Genomic DNA, 25,228 nt, shown 5'->3' on the forward strand with positions numbered 1-25,228 from the left:
ATTACATTTGTATCATGCCAAAGCGACCTAAGGTAAAGGTAAAGGGACCCCTGACCATTAGGTCCAGTCGTGACCGACTCTGGGGTTGTGGCGCTCATCTCGCTTTATTGGCCGAGGGAGCCAGCGTACAGCTTCCGGGTCATGTGGCCAGCATGACTAAGCCGCTTCTGGCGAACCAGAGCAGCACACAGAAACGCCGATTACCTTCCCACTGGAGTGGTACCTATTTATCTACTTGCACTTTGACATGCTTTCAAACTGCTAGGTTGGCAGGAGAAGGGACCAAGCAACGGGGGCTCACCCTGTCGAGGGGATTCGAACCGCCGACCTTCTGATCGGCAAGACCTAGGCTTTGTTGTTTATCCCACAGCGCCACCCGCGTCCCCAAAGCGACCTACAGCCATACAAAAGACAATAAACCTCATATAGATTAAAACCAAGAGGAAAGAGAAATGCATTAAAAACATCCCACCCACTTCTAAAATTGTCCACAGATAGTTAAAGGCCAAAGGCCTGGTTATACTGAAATGGTTTTTGCATGGCGCCTAAAGATATGTAACAAAGGCCTGCCAGGCGAGCCTCCCTGGAGAGAGCATTCTACCTCAGAAAAAGCCCCTTCTTGTGTCACCACCCTCTTGTGGAGGACAAACCCTCCGACATTTCTCTGATGAAAATAGGGACCTCCTATTCCATAACAACAACTACTACTACTTTGTTGTTGTTTAGTTGTTTAGTCGTGTCTGACTCTTCATGACCCCATGGACCAGAGAACGCCAGGCACCTCTGTCTTCCACTGCCTCCTGCAGTTTGGTCAAACTCATGCTGGTAACCTCGAAAACACTATCCAACCATCTCGTCCTCTGCCGTCCCCTTCTCCTTGTGCCCTCCATCTTTCCCAACATCAGGGTCTTTTCTCTTCTCATGAGGTGGCCAAAGTACTGCAGCCTTAGCTTCACGATCTGTCCTTCCAGTGAGCACTCAGGGCTGATTTCCTTCAGAATGGAGAGGTTTGATCTTCTTGCAGTCCACGGGACTCTCAAGAGTCTCCTCCAGCACCATAATTCAAAAGCATCAATTCTTCGGCGATCAGCCTTCTTTATGGTCCAGCTCTCACTTCCATACATCACTACAGGGAAAACCATGGCTTTAACTATACGAACCTTTGTTGGCAAGGTGATGTCTCTACTTCTCAAGATGCTGTCTAGGCCTGTCATTGCCCTTCTCCCAAGAAGCAGGCGTCTTTTAATTTACTACTTTACTATTTAGACCCCAGCCATCTGACTGGGTTGCCCCGGTCACTCTGGCTGGCTTCCAACATTAATAAAAACATAATAAAACATTGAACATTAAAAAACTTCCCTATACAGGGCTGCCTTCAGATGGCTCTGGGGTCGGATAACTCCATACCCTCACAACATTTCTCCAAAACTAGGGTTGTCCTAAGGACAAGCAAAATTAGAATCACATTAGAAACTGGAATGGCTTCTGTGAATCCAGGACTGTTCCTGGAAAATAGGGGCACTTGGAAGTCTGGGAGGAGGCAGACAGAAGGGCCTCAGATGATGATTGCAGGGTCCAGGTCAGTTCATATGGGGAGAGGTGGTCCTTGAGGTATTGTGGTCCTGGGTCATTTAAGTATTTGACAAAGCACAAAATATAAAATCACAATGACAATAGAACCTATTATTATTTCTTCTTCTTCCTCCTCTTCCTCCTCTTCTTCTCCTTCTTCTTCTTCTTCATCTTCTTCTTCTTCTTCTTCTTCTCCTCCTCCTCCTCCTCCTCCTCAAACGGTGATAGAAAATAACACAAAGGTTTTACCTCTGCATGGCTGCAAGGATGGCATCTATCTTTTAAGGGAACCATAGCCATCTAAAATATTTGGAGGGAATTCAGTAAAATGCAACACAGTTAGAAAGGGGCGTTTCTGTTTGGGTTCTCTAGCTATTCCTTCCTATTCCCAAACCCATCTGGTTGTGGTTTTTTTTGTCTCCCAGCCCCTACAATACTCAATCAGAGTGTACTCAGTCCTCAGTGGTCTGTTTGGGCTATTATAGGGTGAGTCCTCACTGAATTTGTTGTTTTTTTGAAAAAAAGAATTAGCTCCATTAACATTGATGCTTTCAGATGAATGTTAACATGTAAACTATGTATAAATCTGATTTTGCAGCTGTTTAGTAACACGTTCCATTTTAACCAAGGGCCTCCTGAGAGCAGTCTTCTCTTTCCCATCAGACATGGTATATTAAAAAAAAAAAAATTGAGGCATGTAGAAGTGAATGTAGCATGTTGTTTTTATTTCTTTTCTTTCCTTCACATAGGCCAAAGCCTTTGAACTGAGCTACCTCGAGAAAGTTCCAGAAGTCAAGGACACCGTGCATAAGCAGTCTCTCCTTCATCACGTCTGTACGATAGTGGTGGAAAAATTCCCAGACAGCACGGACCTTTATTCTGAGATTGGGGCCATCACGAGGTCAGCCAAGGTACATTTTTGTGTGCAAGGAAATCTCCTTTTTCTATGACAGAAGGGATCTTTATCAGTTTCTGTAAGGAACAAAAAACGGTTCAAGTGTAATATCCAAGTTCATGCTTTCATGCTGCTTTTCTCCATTCTTCCTTATAAACCGTGAGCTGAGAAATATGACTTTGTTTTATGTCATCCACTTGGAATGTTTAGGATATAGGAACTTTCTCTGGCATTTTTCCTCATTTTTCTGTCAAATGGTTTTCTCATCAAGGGGTTTGGTGTTTTTTTAACAAGCAGCCTATTCTGAAGTGAATGCATTGCTTTTAAGCTATAAAGTAATTAATAGAATTGATATCTGTCAGAACTATGCCACCCCAGCAAGCAGTTGAGATAATCTTTTCAGTTTTGGCTTCTGTTTTGTGTGCAGAAAGTAAAGTGTGATGCCTTCTCAGTTCACAGGGAAACAAGACAGGTTCTTGGAAACGGTGCAATGCTTTAGCAGGACACCCCCAGACTGTAAAATAAGCAGTTTAACAAAATCTGCCCTCCTGCATCAGCTTCTCAGCAATATTACAACACTGTATATCCATAGATTCTTTTAGAAGAGGAGAAGGGAAGTTAGGCATTGAGATAGCACAAGCATCTATCAGTCACTAGCAGTATACAGTGGTACCTTGGGTTAAGAACTTAATTCGTTCTGGAGGTCTGTTCTTAACCTGAAACTGTTCTTAACCTGAAGCACCACTTTAGCTGATGGGGCCTCCTGCTGCCACTGCACCGCCTCTGCATAATTTCTGTTCTCATCCTGAAGCAAAGTTCTTAACCCGAGGTAATATTTCTGGGTTAGTGAAGTCTGTAACCTGAAGTGTATGTAACCTGAGGTACCACTGTATAATGAAGAGCTGGGACAGTATAGATGAGAGAAGAGTAGAAGGGAGACTATATAAGCCTATAAATGTACAATAGATTTTGAAAGAAGCAGTACTCACAAATAAGCCTTTCACGGGGATGCTTCTTCAAGATTCACAACTGCAGACCTTTTAAAATGTCTGCATATTGTCACAAACATATCAAACCATTAGAAGGCAGACATTCAGTAGGTGGTGAATCATTATCCTGTTCCAGTTCCTTTTTGGATGTCTCTACATCAACTATCTCTGATCCTGTCTGTATCGCCGAGAGGAAAGGAGTTCCAAGACGGGTGTTGTAATGGTTATAGGGGTTGCTCGTGCGTAAGTTGCCGCTACTCCTGGCTAGGTTGCTTGGTTAAACCTTTTCTGTCTGGACAGCCTTTCACTTCGTGGCTGTTTCAGTCGCTAGCAGAATCCGTCAGTGGGCGTTTCTTGAACCTCTTCCAGCAAAGAAGTTCTTTGACGCCAAGTCTCCGCCGACTCTCCCTGCGCGGAAGTCTTCTGCGCAGGGTGGGTGTGGGCAGCGGAGGACCCATGCTCTCCCCGCTGGTCTCCGGCGAGGAGTCCTGGAGCCCCCTCGCCGATTCCCCCATCTGCCCCCCTTTATCCCTGGTGTTACACTGATTTCCTTCCCCAGCCGATGAGCTGCCTCTCTCCCTGCTGGGCCCTTCTCCAGCATCGCTTTAGAGCCTTGCCTCCGCCTCTAGCTCCGATGGCAGTTCCCTGACAGGTGTGTTCCTACAAACCTCTGTGGTCTGGAATACCCTGCAAATATCATTCAACTTCTCAAGAGGTCCCACGCCTACTTGAATTGTGTCACTTTGTCACAAGCGATTCTATTACACCTGCTTTTTGTTTTCCATAGACTTCCGCTTGCCTTCACCCATGGAACCTCTATATATGATTTCCTCGTTATTATTATTATTATTATTACTTATGATACGATATCTTTATTGTTATTGTCCCATACAGAACAATGAAATTGAAAAATATGCATAAGGCATTCAAAACCCCCTAAAAATTCTGAAACCCAATTTTAAAATACTCCTTATATTGCGTTTAAAACCAGAATTGCATTTGGGTAGAAACTGTTTCTCAGGCGGCTAGTCCTAGTCTTTATAACCCTGTACCTTCTTCCAGAAGGCAGAAGCTGAAAGAGATAATTTCCGGGGTGCGCGCTATCTCCGCAGCTTTCTTATGGCACCTGGCAGCATAGATTTGGTCTAAGGTGGGAAGGGTGCACCCAATTATTCTCTCCGCACTCTTTACAACCCTGGACAGCATTGTTTTTTCCCTGGCCGTGCAGCTCCCAAACCACACAAACAGACCATAAATACACTCTCCACAGTGCAATGGTAAAATGCCATCAACAGGTCCTTTGAGAGATTGTTTTTCCAGAGGATTCTCAGAAAATATAACCTCTGCTGTGCTCTGTTCATCAGGTCTTTGCTGTTTTCTCCCCAGGTTAGGTCATCTCTCAACTCCATCCCATTTTATTATTTATTGAAATTCTATACAGCCCTATACACAGAGGTCTCAGGGCGGTATATAAATTTTGAGCGTTTGCCTGAGCTGGTGTTAAGAGAGAAAGGATCCACCCCACCCACCTGTTGGGGGAGGGGTGCGTTTCAAGCCGTTTGTGAGATAATGGCCTCCTGGTTGTGTAGCAACAGTTAGCATATCTTGCCATTGTTGTGACTGCGTCACAATGCCGTGCGACGTTGCTAAGCAGCATACTCAGTCTCAGTCAGAGGAAAGGAGCCTTGCTGCTTTTCCCTGCCATTCAACTGGAGAGTTTTGGCAGCAGCCTTTATCAGCTACCGACACTGCGGTTAAGCACTCAGTTATCCAGATGTCAAGGTGGGATGAAGGAGAAAATGTACCGTATTTTTTGCCCTATAGGACTCACTTTTTCCCCTCCAAAAATGAAGGGGAAATGTGTTTGCGTCCTATGGAGTGAATGCAGGCTCCTTGGCTTCGCCACAACGCCTGTCCTGGAAGCCGGAGGAGAAAAAGAAGGGTCTCTTGTTCCTCCTCCCGCTTCGCAGCGACGCGCCTGTCCAGCAAAGCCGGAGGAGGAACAGCTGGGTCTCCTTCTGTTCCTTCTCCAGCTTCGCTGAAGGGCGCTGCCCCTTCTCCCTCTCTGTGCAGCACCTCTCCTGTGAAGGAAGGGCGCCGCGCAGAGAGAAGGCGCAGTGCCCCTTCAGCGACACGTCTGTCCTGGCTTCTGCTTTAGCCCTGCGCAGCCTCTTTGGGCAGGGGGAGCCTTCATCCCTCTGCCCTGAAGAGGCTTGGCGAAGTTACCCCAGAAGCCAGAACAACCACACGGTATCCCAGAAGCCAGATCCCTCTTGCTGTTCTGGCTTCTGGGGTTCAGAATAATTTTTTCTTGTTTTCCGCCTCCCAAAACTAGGTGCACCCTATGGTCCGGTGCGCCCTATGGTGCGAAAAATACGGTACATGTGGCGTGTTCTCAGGTGATGTAGTTGTTTGGGCAAACTAGAATGTGAAGCAGACTGTGGCTCCACAGCACTGGCTAACGGCAGACCATGGCTATGCTAGCCATCCCTTTTGGAGTGCAGCTGTGCAGGGAGTGAGGAGGCAAAACTGGTTCTGTCTTGAAAAGTGAGGTTTTATTTATTTATTTATTCATTTATTTTAATACCCCGCCCATCTGGCTGGGCTTCCCCAGCCACTCTGGGCAGCTCCCAACCGAATATTAAAAACACAATACAGTGGTACCTTTGTTTACAACCATAATCCATTCCGGAGGTCCGTTTGTAAACCAAAACAGGTTGTAACCCAAGGCGCGCTTTTGCCAATGGGCCTCCCCCCAAAAAATTGTTCATAAGGTTGCAAACCAGGACACGCACTTCTGGGTTTGACGTGTTTGTAATCCAAAACGTATGCAAACCAAGGTACCACTGTACAGCATTAAACATTAAAAACTTCCCTAAACAGGTCTGCCTTCAGATGTCTTTTAAAAGTAAGATTGTTGTTTATTGCCTTGGCATCTGATGAGAGGACGTTCCACAGGGCAGGCGCCACTACCGAGAAGGCCCTATGCCTGGTTTGGATGCCTGAGTTTGGGTCCTATAAACTTTAGAATTCAAGTTCCCCTCAGAAACATTTTGTCTTACAGTTCTTTCCAAGTCTTTCCAGTTCTTTTCTTCCATGCTGTCCAACCTTATTTTGTGTAGCTTTGTTCATTCCTATGATGCCTCAGGTCTTTTTCTTTGGATTTTTTCTGGACATTTAGAAACAGAAGAGGTTTATTGTAGCAAGCCCCGTTCCCACTTCTCATAGCTGCCACAAATCAGTGTTCCTGAAGTTGGAAGCCATCCAGGCTCCAGAAATAGGAGAAATCGTATTTAAGAGAAATTGGCATAAATAAGCTTTGGGCATTTTCACTGAGGGTTACGTTACAGTTTGGATTCCACGTGACCCTCAAAACTCTGAAGAAGTTAAACAACAGAGACTTAGATGTTTCACCTGCATAACTTTTCCTATGTGAACTTTGGTGAGAATAAAAATTAATTATATCCAGGCAGAGGGAATTCCCAAGCCACAAAAGTGGTACATAAGGAGAACATTCAGAAACGAAATTACGACTCAAGACACAGAAATGTTGAAGGCCCAAATGCAGACAGTTCCAACGAGAAATAAAAGTGGGAGGCACCCAAAGTAACTGGTATGGCTGCATAAGGAACTTACAGATGAGCCGAGAGTTAAGAACGGCAAGTATAAGAAATGGAAGAAAGGGGAGATCAAAAAGGAGGAGTATATATGAGTTGCAGGGTGAATGTCAGGCAAACTAAAGCTCAGAAAGAGCTCAGGCTTGCAAGAGAGGTTAAAAATAATAACAAAAGGTTTCATCGGCTGTGTTTGAAGCAAGAGGAGGAACAAACTCATGGTAGGTTATCCGTGTGGAGAAGACAGAGAAATGCTATTGGGTGTCATAGAAAAGGCAGAACTGCTCAACGCCTACTTTGCCCAAAGTGGAAAGGAAAGTGATGCCCAACCTGGTGATAACAGAGTAAATGTTTATTTAGGGAGTTTTTAATATTTAATGCTGTATTGTTTTTAACACTTGTTTGGAAGCCGCCCAGAGTGGCTGGGGAAACTCAGTCAGATGGGCAGGGTATAAATAATAAATTATTATTATTATTATTATTATTAAAATAAATGGGCGCTGCAGCCCCAAATAGGAAAAGAGATGGCAAGAGAACATCTAAAGGTAAAGGACCCCAGACAGTTAAGTCCAGTCGCAAACGACTCTGGGGTTGCGGCACTCATCTCGCTTTACTGGCCAAGGGAGCCAGTGTTTGCCCGCAGACAGTTTTCCCAGGTCATGTGGCCAACATGACTAAGCCGCTTCTGGCAAAACCAGAGCAGCGCACAGAAACACCATTTACCTTCCCGCCGGAGCAGTACCTATTTATCTACTTGCACTTTGACGTGCTTTCGAACTGCTAGGTTGGCAGGAGCAGGGACTGAGCAACAGGAGCTCACCCCGTCGCGGGGATTCGAACCGCCGACCTTCTGATTGGCAAGAGGCTCAGTGGTTTAGACCACAGCATCACCCACATCCCAAGAGAACATCTAGCTACTTTAAATAAATTCAAATCTCCAGGGCCCGATCAGCTGCACCCAAGGGTAGTTTAGGAGCTTGCAGGTGTAATCTCAGCGCCTCTGTCTATAATCTTTGAGGATTCTTGGAGAACAGGTGAGGTCCCTGCACACTGGAGGTGGGCAAATGTTGTCCCCGTCTTCAAAAAGGGACAGGGTGGTGGTGGGGAAAACCCTGTAAAAATACTTTAAATTTTAATGTATTTACAGACTGCGGAAGCAGAAAACGCCTAAGTACCGTGCGTAATAAAATTATTGCTAAAGCAGTGAGAATCCACAAAACCTTTTTATTAAAAAAAAAAAAATAAGCATCCATCAATTGAATAAACTCTGCTTATACTCTGTTCACTTTATATTCTAAGTATACCAGTATCTTGCAGGCACAAAAGTGTTGCATCCAAACCAAATGAAACCCTTAGGCAGAGCTTCCAATTGTGTAGTCCTTTCTAAGACTCTGAATCCCTGAGTCTTATTCCCACTGTCTCACCAACTTCCCTGCCCCTGAAGAAAAAGACACACTGAAACATTTGGGCCATATTACATTGCTAAATCAATGATCTGAGAATCATTCCAAGGCTGCTTCTTTTGACTTTTAGTCTTGCTTGATCCTTCCTTCCTTCCTTCCTTCCTTCCTTCCTTCCTTCCTTCCTTCCTTCCTTCCTTCCTTTCTCTCTCCCTCTCTCTCTCTCTCTCTCTCTCTCTCTCTCTCTCTCTCTCTCTCTCTTTCTTTCTTTCTTGTTTTCTGCGTGTACATTCTGATCCCATCACCTTTTTGTATATGCTCCGAGTCCTTGCCAAAATATGCTCAATCTGGAAAATAATATTATTCTGTCCCGTCTTTTGTTCACAAAAGATCCCTGAAACTGCTTTTCTCCCAAGTAGGAAAACGGCTTGGGGTGGGATATGTGATTCTGAGCAGCAAAAATGGGGTGAAAGCAGTTGGTTTACCCACCAGCTCCTCCTGCCAGTATTTCCCACTACTAGTCGCAGTATACAAGTCTGCTTGTCAGGGTTTTTTCAATAAAAAATATTTTTTTAAAAGCAAGAGATTACTGATATGGTTCCCAAATATCCAGCGTGGCTCTGAGTCACAGCACAAAGCACAGGCTTCACAATTAGATGCTCCTTAGAAAACATCTATGCCAATGGCTTGACCCAGATTTTTGTCCTGAAGCACATATACAATTGAGCGAATATGTCCTCATTTTCTAAATGAGTCAGGATCTTGAAAGGGCTTCATATTTCACATTATTTACTATTCCTACTGAGGCCAAGGAATGAATTGTACTTTAAAGTTAGGTAGGAAAAATCCCATCACCAGACTGGCAAGTAAAAGAGACTTTTTAAAAAAGAAAGAAGCCAAATACCTTATATTACTCATTGTGCTTTTGGGAGGCCATAATTTGGGCCATGAATGATCGACACTTAACCAGAGCAAGAGTCACTTCCTTTATCATGTGGTTTGGTATTAACATTCTGAGAAAAAAATGAAGTTGCAAGAATTGTGGGGAAAAGGTGGAGCAAGTATTTTGTTGGTTTGTTTGTTTAATTTGTATACCACACTTCATCTGTAGACCTCAGGGCAGTTCACAGCATAAAAATACAAGATAGAAAACACAAAATACATAATAAAAACAATTTATAGATAGCCCTTGTCACATTTCTGCAGCCTGTAATATATTCATCCAGTGTTCAATCTGGCCAGCCTAAATGCAAGGAATAAGTGGGGCTCTACTTTCTTGGCAGGGATCAGAAGTTTCTTGCCGATCAGAAGTTTGTTGGTTCGAATCCCCATGATGGGGTGAGCTCCTGTTGCTCAGTCCCTGCTCCTGCCAACCTAGTAGTTCAAAAGCATGTCAAAGTGCAAGTAGATAAATAGGTACCACTCCAGCGGGAAGGTAAACGGCGTTTCCATGCGCTGCTCTGGTTTGCCAGAAGCGGCTTAGTCCTGCTGGCCACATGACCTGGAAGCTGAACGCCGGCTCCCTCGGCCAGTAAAGCAAGATGAGCTCTGCAACCCCAGAGTCAGCCATGACTGGACCTAATGGTCAGGGGTCCCTTTACCTTACCCTCCTTGGCAGGGTGGGGCCGTGGGAAGGTTGGGGCTCTGTAGGTGCCCATTGCTTTCAACCTTACACCTCACAGCCCCAAACTCACTCCCCTAGAAAGCAGCAGGGACCATTGTGTTGACAGGGCAAGTCTGTGTCAGCTGGTTCCTTTTCCACAGAAAGAGAAATAGCTGGGATTTGCATGTTCTTAACTGAACCTGGCTTCTATTCCATTGTAACGGGAACGGTAGCAGTTTGAGCGTATGTGTTTCCATTCAATGGGAGCTTTTGTGTAGTTAAACCGCACAGAGCTCCCTGTTTGTAGCAACATAAACCAAGCTGCAGGGCTCTGCCACTTAAACACCTTTTATGGTTAATGAACAGGAGAACCCTCATCTCGTTTACTTTATTAAGGAATTTATTGGCTTCCCCTACATTAAGCTTTACTAGCACGATTACACTGTTGACACAAGACTTTCAAAGTTCAAAAGATATCTTCCTGCACAGACGTACAATTGCACTTGTTGAAAAGGAGCTGTAAGGATTGACTTCCCTAAGGTCTGTTAGGCCTCCATCGCTCCCATTGTCATCAGGACAGGAAAGCATGAAGCGAAAAGGAGGAATGGGTCAGGCAGCCATAGACTAGAGGGGTTGATGGAGATCTTTTTTTAAAAAAATAATTTTTATTCATTTTTTAAACACATAATAAAAACACAAAAACTAAACAAGAAACAAATACATACAAAACATTTAAATCATAATGTTGTTTTCATACACCTTCTTTCCTCCGACTTCCCCATACCTCCCTTTCGCTGCATCCTTGTTTTACAGTTCTTTAGCAACCCATTAGTCAGTTTATCTACTAGTTCCCTTCTATTAATTTTCCTTAAACTTATTAGTTACAGCTGTAATTCTCTAGTTCTTACCCCTTGACATCTTAACACTCCTCAATTTTACAACAGTTTTTTAGATATATTTTAAATTTCTTCCAGTCCTCTTCCACTGTCTCTTTCCCCTGGTCGCGGATTCTGCCGGTCATCTCTGCCAATCCCATAAAGTCTGTCACCTTTGTCTGCCATTCTTCCAGAGTAGGTAGTTCTTGCATCTTCCAATACTTTGCCAGAAGAATGCTTGCTGCTGTAGTAGCATACATAAAAAATGTCCTATCCTTCTTTGACACCAATTGGCCAACCATGCCCAAGAGAAAAGCCTCAGGTTTCTTAGGAAACGTCCACTTAAGGAATTTCTTAATTTCATTATAGATCATTTCCCAAAAGGCTTTAATCTTTGGGCAGGTCCACCAAAGGTGGTAAAAGGTACCTTCAGTCTCATTACATTTCCAGCATTTATTGTTGGGCAAATGGTAAATTTTTGCAAGCTTGACTTAATCATTTTCATTATGTTCTCTTTGAAGGCATTACATGCCGTAAACTTAACACCAGTGGTCCATAACTGTTCCCAGTCAGCGAACATAATGTCATGACCGATATCCTGTGCCCATTTAATCATAGCTGATTTCACCGTTTCATCCTGTGTATTCCATTTCAACAGCAAGTTATACATTCTAGACAAATTCTTAGTATTGGGTTCTAACAATTCTGTTTCTAACTTTGACCTCTCCTTCTGAAATCCTATTTTCCTGTCCTGCTTAAATGTCTCATTTATCTGATGGTGATGGAGATCATTGTGGTCTGCAGGGATACACTTGGGTCCAGAGCTATTGGCACAAGTTAGTCCTAGAAACCAGGGCCACTCAGCCATGAGGCAAGTTGAGGCAACAGCCTCAGGTGGCAGAATCCACAGGGACAGTGTCAGATGCTGGTGGTGGTTGATCGCGAGTAACCAGGCAGGACTCCGACCTGTCTTTTACAGGTTTTATTGTTACAGATAGGTAGCCGTGTTGGTCTGCCATAGTCAAAACAAAAAAAAATTCCTTCCAGTAGAACCTTAAAGACCAACTAAGTTAGTTCTTGGTATGAGCTTTCGTGTGCATGCACACGATGTATCTGAAGAAGTGTGCATGCACACGAAAGCTCATACCAAGAACTAACTTAGTTGGTCTTTAAGGTGCTACTGGAAGGTTTTATTGTGCAAGCTATTTACAGTGCAGATCCCCAAAGTTCATGTCCGTCTTAGTCACTTGCAGAATCCGGGAGTGGCCCCTTCCGGTTTCTCCCCAACACAAGAACTTCGGCACCCCAGGGCTCCTCCTCCCCTCCTTACGTTTCACCCCTCTGCGCAGGCTGGGCGACGGAAGGGGCATGCATCCCTCCTGGCCAGCCTGGCGAGGCGCTGGGGCTCTCAGCAGCATCCTCAAGCCTTTTCCTCGCTTGACTGGCCCCTTCCCCCTCTTCTCCACTGGAGGTGTGGCTTTTCCCATCGCTGGAAGAGGAACTGCTCCTCAGGAGCTTCGGAGGCTCTCTGTATCCCAACGGCCCCCCTGCTTCCCTCCCCTGTTCCGATGGCAGTCCCCTGACAGACAGCAAATTGGCCGCTAAGGAATGCATCTCCTCCTGCCGCAGTGGCAGCAACAGTATGCTCCTTGGAGGCTGGATCTGCCATCTCCTCAACAGCCATTCATAGAATAGAATCATAGAGTTGGAGGAGACCACAAGGGCCATGGAGTCCAACCCCCTGCCAAGCAGGAAACACCATCAGAGCACTCCTGACATATGGTTGTCAAGCCTCTGCTTAAAGACCTCCAAAGAAGGAGACTCCACCACGCTCCTTGGCAGCAAATTCCACTGTCAAACAGCTCTTACTGTCAGGAAGTTCTTCCTAATGTTTAGGTGGAATCTTCTTTCTTGTAGCCCCCTACCCACGCCACCTCGGCAGCGGATTCTTGGCAAATAGGAGGTGCAGCTGGTCTCCTCCCACCTTTCTTCTCAATGTAGATATTTATCCCTCCCCTTGTTCTGATGTGGATCTTCACCATAGAAGCCAACTCCCAATTTCAACACACACACCCAAAGTTGTTGGGCATTGCCATTCAAATGGGGTGCGCATGCCCACGTCGTGTGATCAGTTATGTGGGGTGGGGCCTCCTCACACACAATATTTTATTCACGTTGGCACCCCTGATCTCCAATCACCCCTTTTCTCCTGCCTGGGGGCAGGGGGCACCATTGTCTTAGTGAAATGTCTTGGACCGGCCTTGTTAGGAGCACAGTACAACTGACTCAAAGGTGTTTTCAGGTATTCTTGGCCAAAAAGCAGGCAAGGCTCAAAGCCTTCAGGAAATGGTCGGATGGAAAATGAGAAATTTATCCAGTTCTCCAGGTGAGGGAAGCAACGGGGAAGCCTGTCAGGTGGTCAAAACAGAAAGAGCAAGACCAAAGAAATAGACACAAGAAACAACCGCCCAACTGCACTCACATCCATGCAAAACCTGCCTGGATTTCCCAGGTGACTTGCTCAGCAACCAGCCAGACTTCCAACTGGCCACAAACAACAACTAGGACTGAGGCACTGGAACAAACAGGGCCAGAAAAGATCAGCCCAGAGGTCCGATTCTTACAGTTTAGTAGCAGCTTCTTGTCTACTAACGTTGCTAGGCAGGTTGCAAACACAAGCAGTTAGCAAACAGGGCGTCATTGAGCCCTAGTGAGCTATCACATATGACTAGTAGACCGTTTTGTGTCTTGGGTCATGTACTAGATTTTGTAGGATTTGTATGTGACGGAAAACAAGATGCTTCCTCGGTTAAATTATTAACTAAGAATTTGTTAGTGTGTACATATTCAGTAGTGTGTGTATATTTGTTAGTGTGTACATATACAGGGACACGGGTGGCGCTGTGGGTTAAACCACAGAGCCTAGGACTTGCTGATCAGAAGGTCAGCAGTTTGAATCCCCGCAACGGGGTGAGCTCCCGTTGCTCGGTCCCTGCTCCTGCCCACCTAGCAGTTCGAAAGCACGTAAAAGTGCAAGTAGCTAAATAGGTACCACTCTCGCGGGAAGGTAAATGTGTTTCCGTGTGCTGCTCTGGTTCACCAGAAGTGGCTTAGTCATGCTGGCCACATGACCCAGAAGCTGTATGCCGGCTCTGTCGGCCAATAAAGCAAGATGAGTGCCGCAACCCCAGAGTCAGCCACAACTGGACCTAATGGTCAGGGGTCCCTTTATCTTTACCTTTACATATACAGTAGAACCTCGACTTACCACCGCCCCTACCCGTGAACAATTCGACTCAATGACCCCAGGAAACCCGGAAGTAAATACTGGGTTTGCCGCAATTTGCACACACACAGAAGTGGCTTCTGCTGTCTGCACATGCGCAGAATGGCGCTTCTACCAGTGACCCGGATCGACTCACGAACGGACCTCTGGATCGGATTCCGTACCTGAGTAGAGGTTCCACTGTACACTAATAATTGTATATAGTGATGATAGTGGTGTGTGTGTGTGTGTAGAAATATATATAAATCTAATCATTTTTTTCCCTTCTTGTTAGGTTGACTTTGAACAACTTCGGGACAACTTATGTCAAATGGAGAAACGGTGCAAAGCATCATGGGATCACCTGAAGGCCATAGCAAAGCATGAAATGAAGTCAAATCTAAAGCAAAAGATGTCTGAGTTCCTTAAAGACTGTGCAGAAAGAATAATAATTTTAAAAATTGTCCACAGAAGAATAATTAACAGGTAGAGTACCAGGGAATAATATGGATGGTGTACCATTGAGATGTCTCATAAAAAATGATGATATTCTAAGCTGTCTGGGCAAATCTGCTGAGGAGTAATAATCATCATCATCATCATCATAATTTTTATTTATACCCCGCCCTCCACAGCCAAGGCCGGGCTCAGGGCAGCTAACAAGCAATAATAAAAACAAGTTGAATGGATACAACTTTAAAAAAGAAGATAAAAATACAACTATTAAAATATTGAAACATTAAAATATTAAAACGCAGCCTCACCACAGGAGGAGAAAGGGAAAAGAAAAAAGAAAGAGGGGGAGGGAATCAAATTGGCTCCAAGCCAAAGGCCAGGCGGAACAACTCTGTCTTAGAGGCCCTGCAGAAAGAAATCAGATCCTGCAGGGCCCTGGTCTCGTGAGGCAGAGCATTCCACCAGACTGGAGCCAGTGCTGAAAAGGTCCTGGCTCTGGTTGAGGCTAATCTAACTTCCTTAGGGCCTCTAGTGTGTTGCTATTTATGGACCTTAAGGTCCTCCGTGGGGCATACCAGAAGAGGCGGTCCCATAGGTATGAGGGTCCTAGGCCGTGATCAAAACTAGCACCTTAAATCTGACCCTGTACTCCACCAGGAGCCAGTGCAGCTGGAAAAGCACTGGGTGAATAAGCTCCCATGACAGAGACCCCGTAAGGAGCCTCGCTGTAGCATTCTGCACCTGCTGGAGTTTCTGGGACAGCTTCAAGGGCAGCCCCGTGTAGAGCGAATTACAGTAGTCAAGCCTGCAGGTGACCGTCGCATGGATCACTGTGGCCAGGTCGGGGCGGGAAAGGTAGTAGCAAGTTTTTAGCGAAGCTGGGGTGACGTCATCACAGAGAGAGGCTCATAATTGAGCCTGAGAGAGTCAGCTTGATTTACCCCTGCTATGTGCCTAAGAAGATCCTGTTGCTTTCCCAATGACAATTTCAGAAGTGCAGCAGAATCTACTTCCTCTTCACCCCCAATGAGCCTCCAAACTCCTCCAACGAGCTCAACCCACTAGTATAAACAATAAATAAAACATCAAATAGTACAAAATCAAATTGAACAATTTTCGCATAAATCATAAGAATATCTAAAATAGAAATACAACAGCAGCTACCAAAAATCCCCAACCAAAACCCAACATGGTACTCCAGTCCAAGTGTCTGTTCAACTGCCACAGCTTTTGTAGCTGGAGTCCATCCTGGCCCCTCCCTCCCAAACCAGGTAGGGAAAAGGCCTGCACAGCAGGGAGCAGCTCTTCCAGGACTCATGGCCAAGATAGTCTCTGGCCTCTTCAACAAGTTCAGCTTTTGTAGTTGGAGTCAGTCACAGCCCACCCTCCCAGACCTGGTGGGGAAAGGGTCTGCAAGGAAGGCTGGGAGCAGGTCTTGAAAGAGTTGCAGCCAAGATAAATTCATAATTCAAAAGCAGATTATCCACTGCATGCTCCTATAAACAAAGGCATTTCACCTAGATCATGCCATATTCCCTAAAACACCACCGCTGCAACAATCCCTGGAGGGGGGGTTTGAGGGGCTTTTTCTTACTTGTTGGACGAAAGCTACAGATCACTCAATTCTGTTCTTCTAGGTTCCACTCCTTCTTGTTATTTATGGGATACCCGCCTTACGCAATCCGCGAAGTCAACATCAATAAGTTCTGCAAAATCATTAGTGAGTTTGCCCTGGAGTACCGCACCACGAGGGAGCGCGTTTTGCAACAGAAGCAGAAACGAGCCAACCACAGAGAAAGAAACAAAACCAGAGGGAAAATGATCACGGATGTAAGTGGCAAAGTAAAATCTCATTCAGCAAAAGTACGTAGAGTTTTGTTGCTGGCAAATGACATACTATAAGAGCCATTATCCAAACTGCTCTCTCTCTCTCTCTCTCTCTCATTTCTTCTTCTTCAAGGAACTCTTCTACAAAAGTAGAAGGTTGTGCTGCGTAACTCATCCTCTCCAAGCAGCAGGACCTAAAGGAGCTCCTTTAGCCTACTCCTCTTCCAAAATTAGGGTACCATGATCCTACATGGACCTACTTAATCAGTACCCAGGCATATGTAATCTCATGGCTGCATCCCAGCATCCAGCAGTAAGATCAGGCGTGAGCCACAGGATCACACGCTCTCTTACCGGCAGCCCCTGACTTCAGCTCTCCCTCAACACAGGGCATATGAAGGGGGGAGGGGGCAGGCTGCCCTGGGTGGTGTGACAAGATGGCCCGCTGCCTCCCCCCAGCTATAGAGTGGCGGTGGGCGCCGCTTGTGCCGTGTCTGCACGGCGTCCATACAGGCTGCCGCTCACACACAGCACCCATTCGGGTGTCTGTACGGGCTGCCACTCGCACGCAGTGTCCGTACGGGCATCCGTACATGTGCAGTATGTACGGATGCCGCGCATGTGTCATCGGGCGATTCTCCCCGCCTCTCAGCGTCCTGCCTCGGGTGACAGAGAGGGTTCCTCTGGCACTGCCCGCAAATGCTGCTTCCCTTACTGATCTTAGCTATGTTTAGACTGATACCAGTGACATTAACTACTGTTATAGTTGGTGCTGGTGTAACTGGCACAAACCAGCAAGGGGAAGTGGAGTAGGAAAGGGAAGGGGAGGTGCTGGCAAGGCAGGAAGTACATTGACTCGCGGACGCTCCCAGTTTCTTAACAACAAATACAGTGGTACCTCGGGTTACATACGCTTCAGGTTACAGATGCTTCAGGTTACAGATGCTTCAGGTTACAGACTCCACTAACCCAGAAATAGTACCTGGGGTTAAGAACTTTGCTTCAGGATGAGAACAGAAATCGTGCTCCGGTGGCACGGCAGCAGCAGGAGGCCCCATGAGCTAAAGTGCTGCTTCAGGTTAAGAACAGTTTCAGATTAAGAACAGACCTCCAGAACGAATTAAGTACTTAACCTGAGGTACCACTGTATCAGGAATAGGAAGGTATTCACACGCACGGTGGCGCTTCTATGGTGGAGAACAGAAAGTGTCCATCTGCACATGGACTGGATTATGGTGCCAGGCAATGGCCATTCAGTCCTATATATTCTCTTTCAGTGCAATTCTATTTCCCAAGCACCTAAATCAGCCAGAGCTGCACTTCCTCAAACTTGACAGCACTAATCTCTCTCCTTGAATGTCATAAAATACTAGCTAACCACTCGTTAAAGGGTGGTTTCTGGTGACTACTTATTATGTCATCTGATAGGAAGTGCCTACAGAGGGTGGCGAATACAGCACAAGATATTATGGGCTGTCCCGTGAATCCGCTGGATGAAATAGAGGATGAACGTTGCCTCAGGAGAGTGAGGAAAATTCTCAGGGATGATTCACATCCTGACCGGCACTTTCTTGATCTCCTGCCCTCGGGCAGAAGATATAGAAGCATGATTAGTCGCACCAACAGGGTAAAGAACAGCTTCTATCCATGGGCTGTTAGGCTGCTGAATGAAAAGACAACAACAGGGCAACTGACTTTCGGGTTTGGTGGGTGTGCGTCAGTAAATGAGGGGAATTAAGACTAAGAGAGCTGAGTGGGGATGCTCGTGTAATCTCACTGTATACAAGTTGTAGAAGTTACAAGTATTTCAATTTCAATTATATGTACTTGTGATGGGACAATGAGCTACTTGTGCGTAAAAGGGTTGGTCCCTCAGAGTTTGCTCAGCGTAGCAAAGCTCTGCCTTGAGTGGAGCCCTTTGACATGGCTCCGTCAGTCGCTGGTAGAATCCGACAGTGGGCGCCTGCGGAAACGCTTCCAGCATAAAAGCTGCTTAACGGAAACACGTCTCCTGGATTCCCTGCGTGACAGTTTCTGGCGAGGGGTGGGGGTTCCTAAAGGGGGCCTTGATACCTCTTCGCTGTTCTCACTGGAAGTGTCCCAGAGCCTCTCCTCCGATTCCCTTCCCCTTGGAGCTCCTACTCCCCCCCTACTGGTTCCCTCTTCTGCTGCAGAGTCTCTCCTATTCTCCTGGAGCCCATCCGCCACCTGTTCTTCCGATGGCAATTTCCTGACAGTACTGATAACCATAAATGCTATTTAAATGTAATGGGGGGGGGGACTGGCACCAACCAAACATTAAGTAGCAGAAGTACAATATTTTAGGGAGGTTGCTTGCACTCAGTGGTACAAGAGGTTCACCTCTGAATCAGAATCTAATGTAGGATGGGGAGGCTGGAGAGACATATTTTAAATAACTGATCTCTTATTTCATTTTTATAAACACTACAATTCTGATTTTCAGTCTTAATGATTAAAAATAGGTCTGTGCGTTTAGCTTTAGAGTTTTAAGGTTGAAATAAAAAAATTTCTATGTGATGCTAGTTCTAATCGGAATTATTAATTTGAGATTGGAATAGATGTTACCTAATAAGGATTGCTAATTGGGCTGCAGGGAGAGGGATGCACAGCCTACTTTTATAAAAATAAGATTACTTTTTCTCTGTCAAGTGACCTTTAAAAATCCCCCAGGACTTTTAAATCTTCTTTTAAGTTGATGCGGTTTTATTCAGTCCAAAAAAAGTTTAAAGAAGTGCCAGTACTTAATAAAAGTTTCCAGCTGTCTTCAAAATCCAACTCTGGAGTCTCCATTAGATGGGAATGTTTTGTTGCATATGGAGCTACCTCTATCTGGGCTTTGGCATGGGCAGCACTGCTCTGATTAGCAGCGTGGCCAAAATCTCGGGCAAACTAAGTAAAAGAATACAATAAAAAAAAAACAAATCACCACTCCAGTTTTATGGATCCAAATGGGCATGGGTTTAAATCACTGCCTCCCTATCATTTGTAGATCTTTCCTGGCAGTGATCTCTCAGACACTGGAAATTTGACTCATATTGAATAACTTTCAAACTGTATTGTTATTACACAAGGATTGTTTTCTTTTAAATCTGGCACCCCATTAAGAAAGTGGGCATTCCTTCCCCCCCCCAATAATATTATATACTTTTGGCAAAGCATAGCACTGCACATATTTTAAGTGCAAGGCAGGGGTCAGTGGACAGTCTGTTGCGTGACCAGGCGGTGACAGCCCCAGACCCCGGGGATCGTAAGAAAGGAATAAAGACTCGGACAACGTATATGGAATTAAAATTAGGCCACAACTTTATTAAACTTCTGAAAGTACGAAGACCTTGGCTTAGGCCTTGGGTGTGTGTCCCTCCCAGCCCGCCCCCCAATCGAGGGAAACGGGGGCTCATCAGGGTAAATGGGATATGGGGGTGCTCTGTGAGACGTAAGTGTAGCAGGCAGCCCAGCCCATATCCCCGCATGCAGGGTTATTCACTGACAACCTTTCAGTATATGGCCAGTGACACCCATATATATAACCCCTTTAAGAGGGGGACCCTGGAATCGCCACCGCAGGGGGGTGAGTCACCACTTCACGCCCCCCATATAGGGAAGAAAAGACTAAAGGATTCCACCCAAGGCCATAACTGCCCAAAGTTGTGATGAATTGCTATGGGGAAGACAAAACCTGCCAATGCAGGAAAATTTCTTCCCCGTCCTTCAACAGCAACCAGTCAAAGACCGTAGCAGAGCCCGCTAAACAGGAAGAAAAACACAAGAAAACATTAAACTAAGGGAGGGTGTTGTTGTTGTTTAGTCGTGTCCGACTCTTCGTGACCCCATGGACCAGAGCACGCCAGGCACTCCTGTCTTCCACTGCCTCCCACAGTTTGGTCAAAAGGGAGGGTAGGGAGGGTGAATCTCCAGAGCCGACTGTCTGGCTATCGTCGGCTCCACCCCCTATTTATAAGTGGGGCTGGCCCCACCTCCCAGCAAGAAACTTGATTACTGAGGCTGGGCGTGAAATTCCAAAAATTAACACTGAAAGGCAAGCCAGCCCCTGTTTTCCATTAAGCTCCCTGGGAACTGTAGCACCACGCGCGATCCCGCAAAGGGCACCCACAATGTAACGTGTGAATGCTCATTATCTTCAGAACCTTCTGCATTCATGAGACATGCTTATTCATAATCTCTTTCTTTATACATTTTATATATGTAATGTGTGTGTGTGTGTGTGTGTGCGCGCACATAGATATGCAAGTATGTATGTATCATATAGTGCCGTAACGGCTCCATCAGCAGAGGATATTGGTTCATGCTCTGAACAAACGGCAATTGGCTTTTCCATGGATTGCCATTTGTTCCGATTTAGCACCAAAGAGCGAGTTTTCCAGGGGAAAGCGGCGGGGCAAAGGCAAAACCACTCTGCCCCGTGCCTAGTGGAAGGGTAGACAAGCCCAAGGACAGGTTTATTGAGGGGAAAACAGAGCATGAAATCAGGCAAGGCCAAAAATGAATGGGAAGCAACTTGTTAGATCTCTTAATTACTGTTACGACTTTTAAGTATTATTGGCTAGTAGAAAAGAGTCCCAGGGGAAAATATTCATTCTGTTTCAAGGAGATAGTCTTTTAGTCTTAATAAAATAAGCAAGCTGGTGGAATTATCTCATGTGTGGGATGTAAAGGTGCGGTCAATATTCTGACAGAGGACTAACGGCCTCCATGTTCTAACCGGTTGCTGTGACAACCAGTTTGTTGGTTGCTGGTAGTTTTGAAAGATAACTGCTTAGTTGCAGTCACCTCAGGACCAACTTCCCTCTGGTATAGTTTATTTGCTTGTTATGTAACCTAAGCCTGCCTTCAGGTACAGTTCTGTAAACCTGAATGAATCTGAGAGTAAAATAGTTTTCTATTAACATGAATCAGATTTGTGTCTGTATTCTTTAAGAGGGATTCAAAGGGATTTTTAACCAGGAAGGAATCTTTCTTAGTAGAACTCAGACGAGTCAGCAATAAGCTGATCATTGCATAAACTTATAAAGGGGATTGTTTAACTCTGCTAAAGTAAAGCTTCCCACATCATGGACAAATACAGTGGTACCTCGGTTTAAGAACAGCCCTGTTTGCGAACTATTCGGTTTATGAACTCCGCAAAACCAGAAGTAGTGTCCCGATTTTCAAACTTTACCTTGGTGCAAGAACGGAAGCCGAATGGTGGAAGGGCACTGGCGGCAGGAGGCCTCATTAGGGAAAGCGCGCCTCGGTTTACGAACAGCTTCAGTTTAAGAATGGACTTCCAGAACGGATTAAGTTCATAAAGCAAGGTACCATTGTAACCTGTCATGTTGTTCCCCCAAGGGGACACTCAGATTTGGGACACTACTGCCATTGTGCTCCAATCTTTTCTTTTTTAATGAATCATACCAAAAATCCTGTTTAAACTCCTAATAAAAGGTCTCTGGTGTGAGCCAGATGGGCAGAGGGAATGGTTTATAATTAATAACCTCACCAGGAGGATCAAGGATCTCAGTGGGATACAATGCATCACACTTATTTCTATTTACATGTGTCTGCATCACTTCCACAGATGTAAATTGAGACTGCCTGGTCCCATCTGGCAGTTCATCGACCTCCCGTGGAAAATAATGTACAGCCAAAATAGAAATGTTGCCTTTAAAATTGATGGTTGGATCAAAAAATATTTGTCTATACTGTAGCATTTCTGTATCTGTGACACAGTATATATCCAGTCTGTCATTAGAAAATTTTGTTATTTCCATTATATGCCAGGTGCCATAAGAAAGCGGCAGAGATAGCACAGGATAGTACACACCCCGGAAATGATCTCTTTCAGCTTCTGCCTTCTGGAAGAAGGTATAGGGTTATAAAGGCCAGGACTAGCCGCCTGAGAAACAGTTTCTATTCAAATGCAATTCTGGTTCTAAACACAGCATAAGGGGTTTCTACGGTATAGTGTATTTTAAAATAGGGTTTTAGAGTTTTTAGGGGGTTTTGAATGTTTTATGTAGTTTTTATGTAGTTTTATGTAGTTTTTAGGTAGTTTTATGTAGTTTTGTGGTAGTTTTATGTAGTTTTTATGTAGTTTTATGTAGTTTTGCAATTTCATTGTCCTGCATGGGACAATGACAATAAAGACAATAAAGATATATTATAATCTGAAAAGATAGGAAGCTTTTCCTGAAATTCTGTCTAAATCTGCCTCCCTTTCTTCAGATAATCCCTTTTTGTCTTGAGAACTATGGCAAAAAGAATACTGCTTTTCTCTTCTTTGTGTCCAGCATTTTTGCACTAGACCAGATTGAGGTTAGCATAGAGAAAGGTTTTTTTAATATCAGGATGTCACAGGAATCCCCATTCAAGATATATCTGGACAAAAGTCATAACACAGGAAGGATGTATGCCCATGTCTACTTTATGATATGTTTAATCCATGTGGCAGTTACTTTAAAGATCAGAATTACAAATGAAAATTGTAATATGGAAAGCATATGACGAAGAAATAGTGTCTGGAGTTTGCCTTTTTCCTCCTCCCTCCAACGTCCGTTTCCTTGTGTCATGCCTTTCACATTGTAAGTTTCAAGAGGGGGACTGTCTTGTTACTATTCTGGGAGTGTTTGTCAGCTGAAGAGTGGGTTAAGAATGTTTTAAATAAACGTATCTGAGCAAACAATAATGCAATATTAGAAACAAATATGCCACACTACAATCCACAATCCTTTTTTTAAAAAAAAAATCAAACATCTCCATTCATTTTGAAGGATTTACTTGTTGCCCACTCCATCCCAAAGGCATCATGTGACTGGCATTAATATTTACATTGACTTTGCCACCATTTAGTCAATAAATAGCAAATGGCTGTTGAAGCACACAAAGGCCCAACAACAGTACAGACCTTGTATGGTTTAAATCTCTTGACAGGATGTACAGATGATTAGAAGTACAAATATTTTACCTGTCCCCGAATGACCTTTAAGATTTCTGTCATTAATGCTAGGGGGTTACATATATAGTGTTGTTTTCTGGAGGGATATATTTTTACTGGCAATGAATTGGCTTGCCATAATGAGAATAAGCAACTGGAGCATACCTACAGAGGTTCCGTTGGATAAAGGCTGGCTATCTTTCAGTGTCGCTAGGCCCAAAGCAAAACAAACAGCTCCCTCGTGGAACAAAACATACCCTTAAAAAGCAATGCTAGCCTGCTGTCGTCCGTCTCTCCCACAGCTAATCTTTCTTGCATTGAGTGTGCCGAAAACACCATGAAAGACAAAACAAACGAGTCCTTCATTTTTCATTTGCGAATGTTTCTGGAACAAAGAAATGGATGGATTCAGATAAAATAATATCTGAGAAAGACTTTTTGTTAATGATTGGGCGCAATTCAACTAAAGTTAGACATAACTGATGGCCAAACTAGATGCGATATAGGAGACACATGAAGTGTTTCCCATCTCCCCCCCTCCTAAATTTTTATTTTTTTACTTTGCTGTAACCATAGGGTGGACAATCCACATCTTATTTCAACTGTGCCACAGTGCAAGGGATCTTTTAACCACCCCCTTTGGGCTAATTTCACAATCAAAACAGATCACAGCTGCTTGGGGGGAGAGACTGCCCAGGGGTGAGATATTGCAGCACCAGGCCACTGCCTCCATCAAACTTGGAGCCCTCTGCTGCGGCAGTAAAGATCTGTAAGGTTCAGGACCAGTTTCCTCTGCCAGCTGCCATGGTTACAAGTGACCCAGAAGGGCCTCCACCTCCCCACTGCCCTGCAGTTGGAAGCAGTTTCAGCCATTGCTGCCTTCTTTCCTGGGGCGGCCATGATTATAGGACCCAACTAGCGGTCCTTTGCACAGAGGGTACTGGCAGGCCCTTGCCACTGAACCAGGCTACTATGTCTTGGCTGTTCATCAGAAGAAAGAACTGCTACTTCTCAAGTGTGCACTAAGACACCAACAAGTGGGTTGTCACCCTCCACTCGCTTGAAGAGGCAGAAGAATGTCATCACTCCAATCTGATGCTTGCTGCATCCCTTCCTTTGGATGAGCAGTTTATGTTTCTGCCTTGCTTGAATCACTATGATTCTATTATCTGTTCTGTTTGTATCGCCTTCCACAATACAAACTGGGCATCACACAGCAAGGTCCTAACACTTATTAGGGAGTATTGAACACAGTGGTAAAGGTAAAGGGACCCCTGACCGTTAGGTCCGGTCGCGGATGACTCTGGGGTTGCGGCGCTCATCTCGCTTTATTGGCCAAGGGAGCCGGCGTACAGCTTCCGCGTCATGTGGCCAGCATGACTAAACCGCTTCTGGCAAACCAGAGCAGCGCACAGAAACACCGTTTACCTTCCCGCTGGAGTGGTACCTATTTATCTACTTGCACTTTGATGTGCTTTCGAACTGCTAGGTTGGCAGGAGCAGGGACCGAGCAACGGGAGCTCCCCCTGTTGCGGGGATTCGAACTGCCGACCTTCTGATTGGCAAGCCCTGGGCTCTGTGGTTTAGACCACAGCGCCACCCTTGTTAGATGCCAACACTTATTAGGGAGTATTGAACACAGTGGAACTTTCTTCTTTGTAAACATCCATAGGGTTTACAGACACTCCAGCAGAGAGAAGCCAGAGCAGCACAAAGCCAGTCAGATAGCTCCTCCTTTGTGGGTGGTAGTTAAGGTAGTCAAGTATTTTGCAGGCTTTGC

At 45.1% G+C, this 25,228-nt stretch overlaps 1 protein-coding gene across 13 annotated transcripts in view; it reads left to right on the plus strand.

Annotated features, from left to right (window-relative positions):
• The window catches only part of FHOD3 (formin homology 2 domain containing 3), a 340,197-nt gene that overhangs the window by 294,026 nt on the left and 20,943 nt on the right, over positions 1–25,228 (plus strand). For all 13 annotated transcript variants that reach the window (XM_081883777.1, XM_081883776.1, XM_081883771.1 and 10 more), the window contains 3 exons: positions 2,322–2,483; positions 14,509–14,699; positions 16,307–16,499. In XM_081883777.1, the coding sequence (XP_081739903.1) occupies positions 2,322–2,483; positions 14,509–14,699; positions 16,307–16,499 (546 nt within the window). The remainder of the gene's footprint in view (positions 1–2,321; positions 2,484–14,508; positions 14,700–16,306; positions 16,500–25,228) is intronic.

The sequence above is a fragment of the Podarcis melisellensis genome (assembly GCF_964234715.1).
Source record: "Podarcis melisellensis genome assembly, chromosome: 13".
NCBI classification, from domain to species: domain Eukaryota; kingdom Metazoa; phylum Chordata; class Lepidosauria; order Squamata; family Lacertidae; genus Podarcis; species Podarcis melisellensis.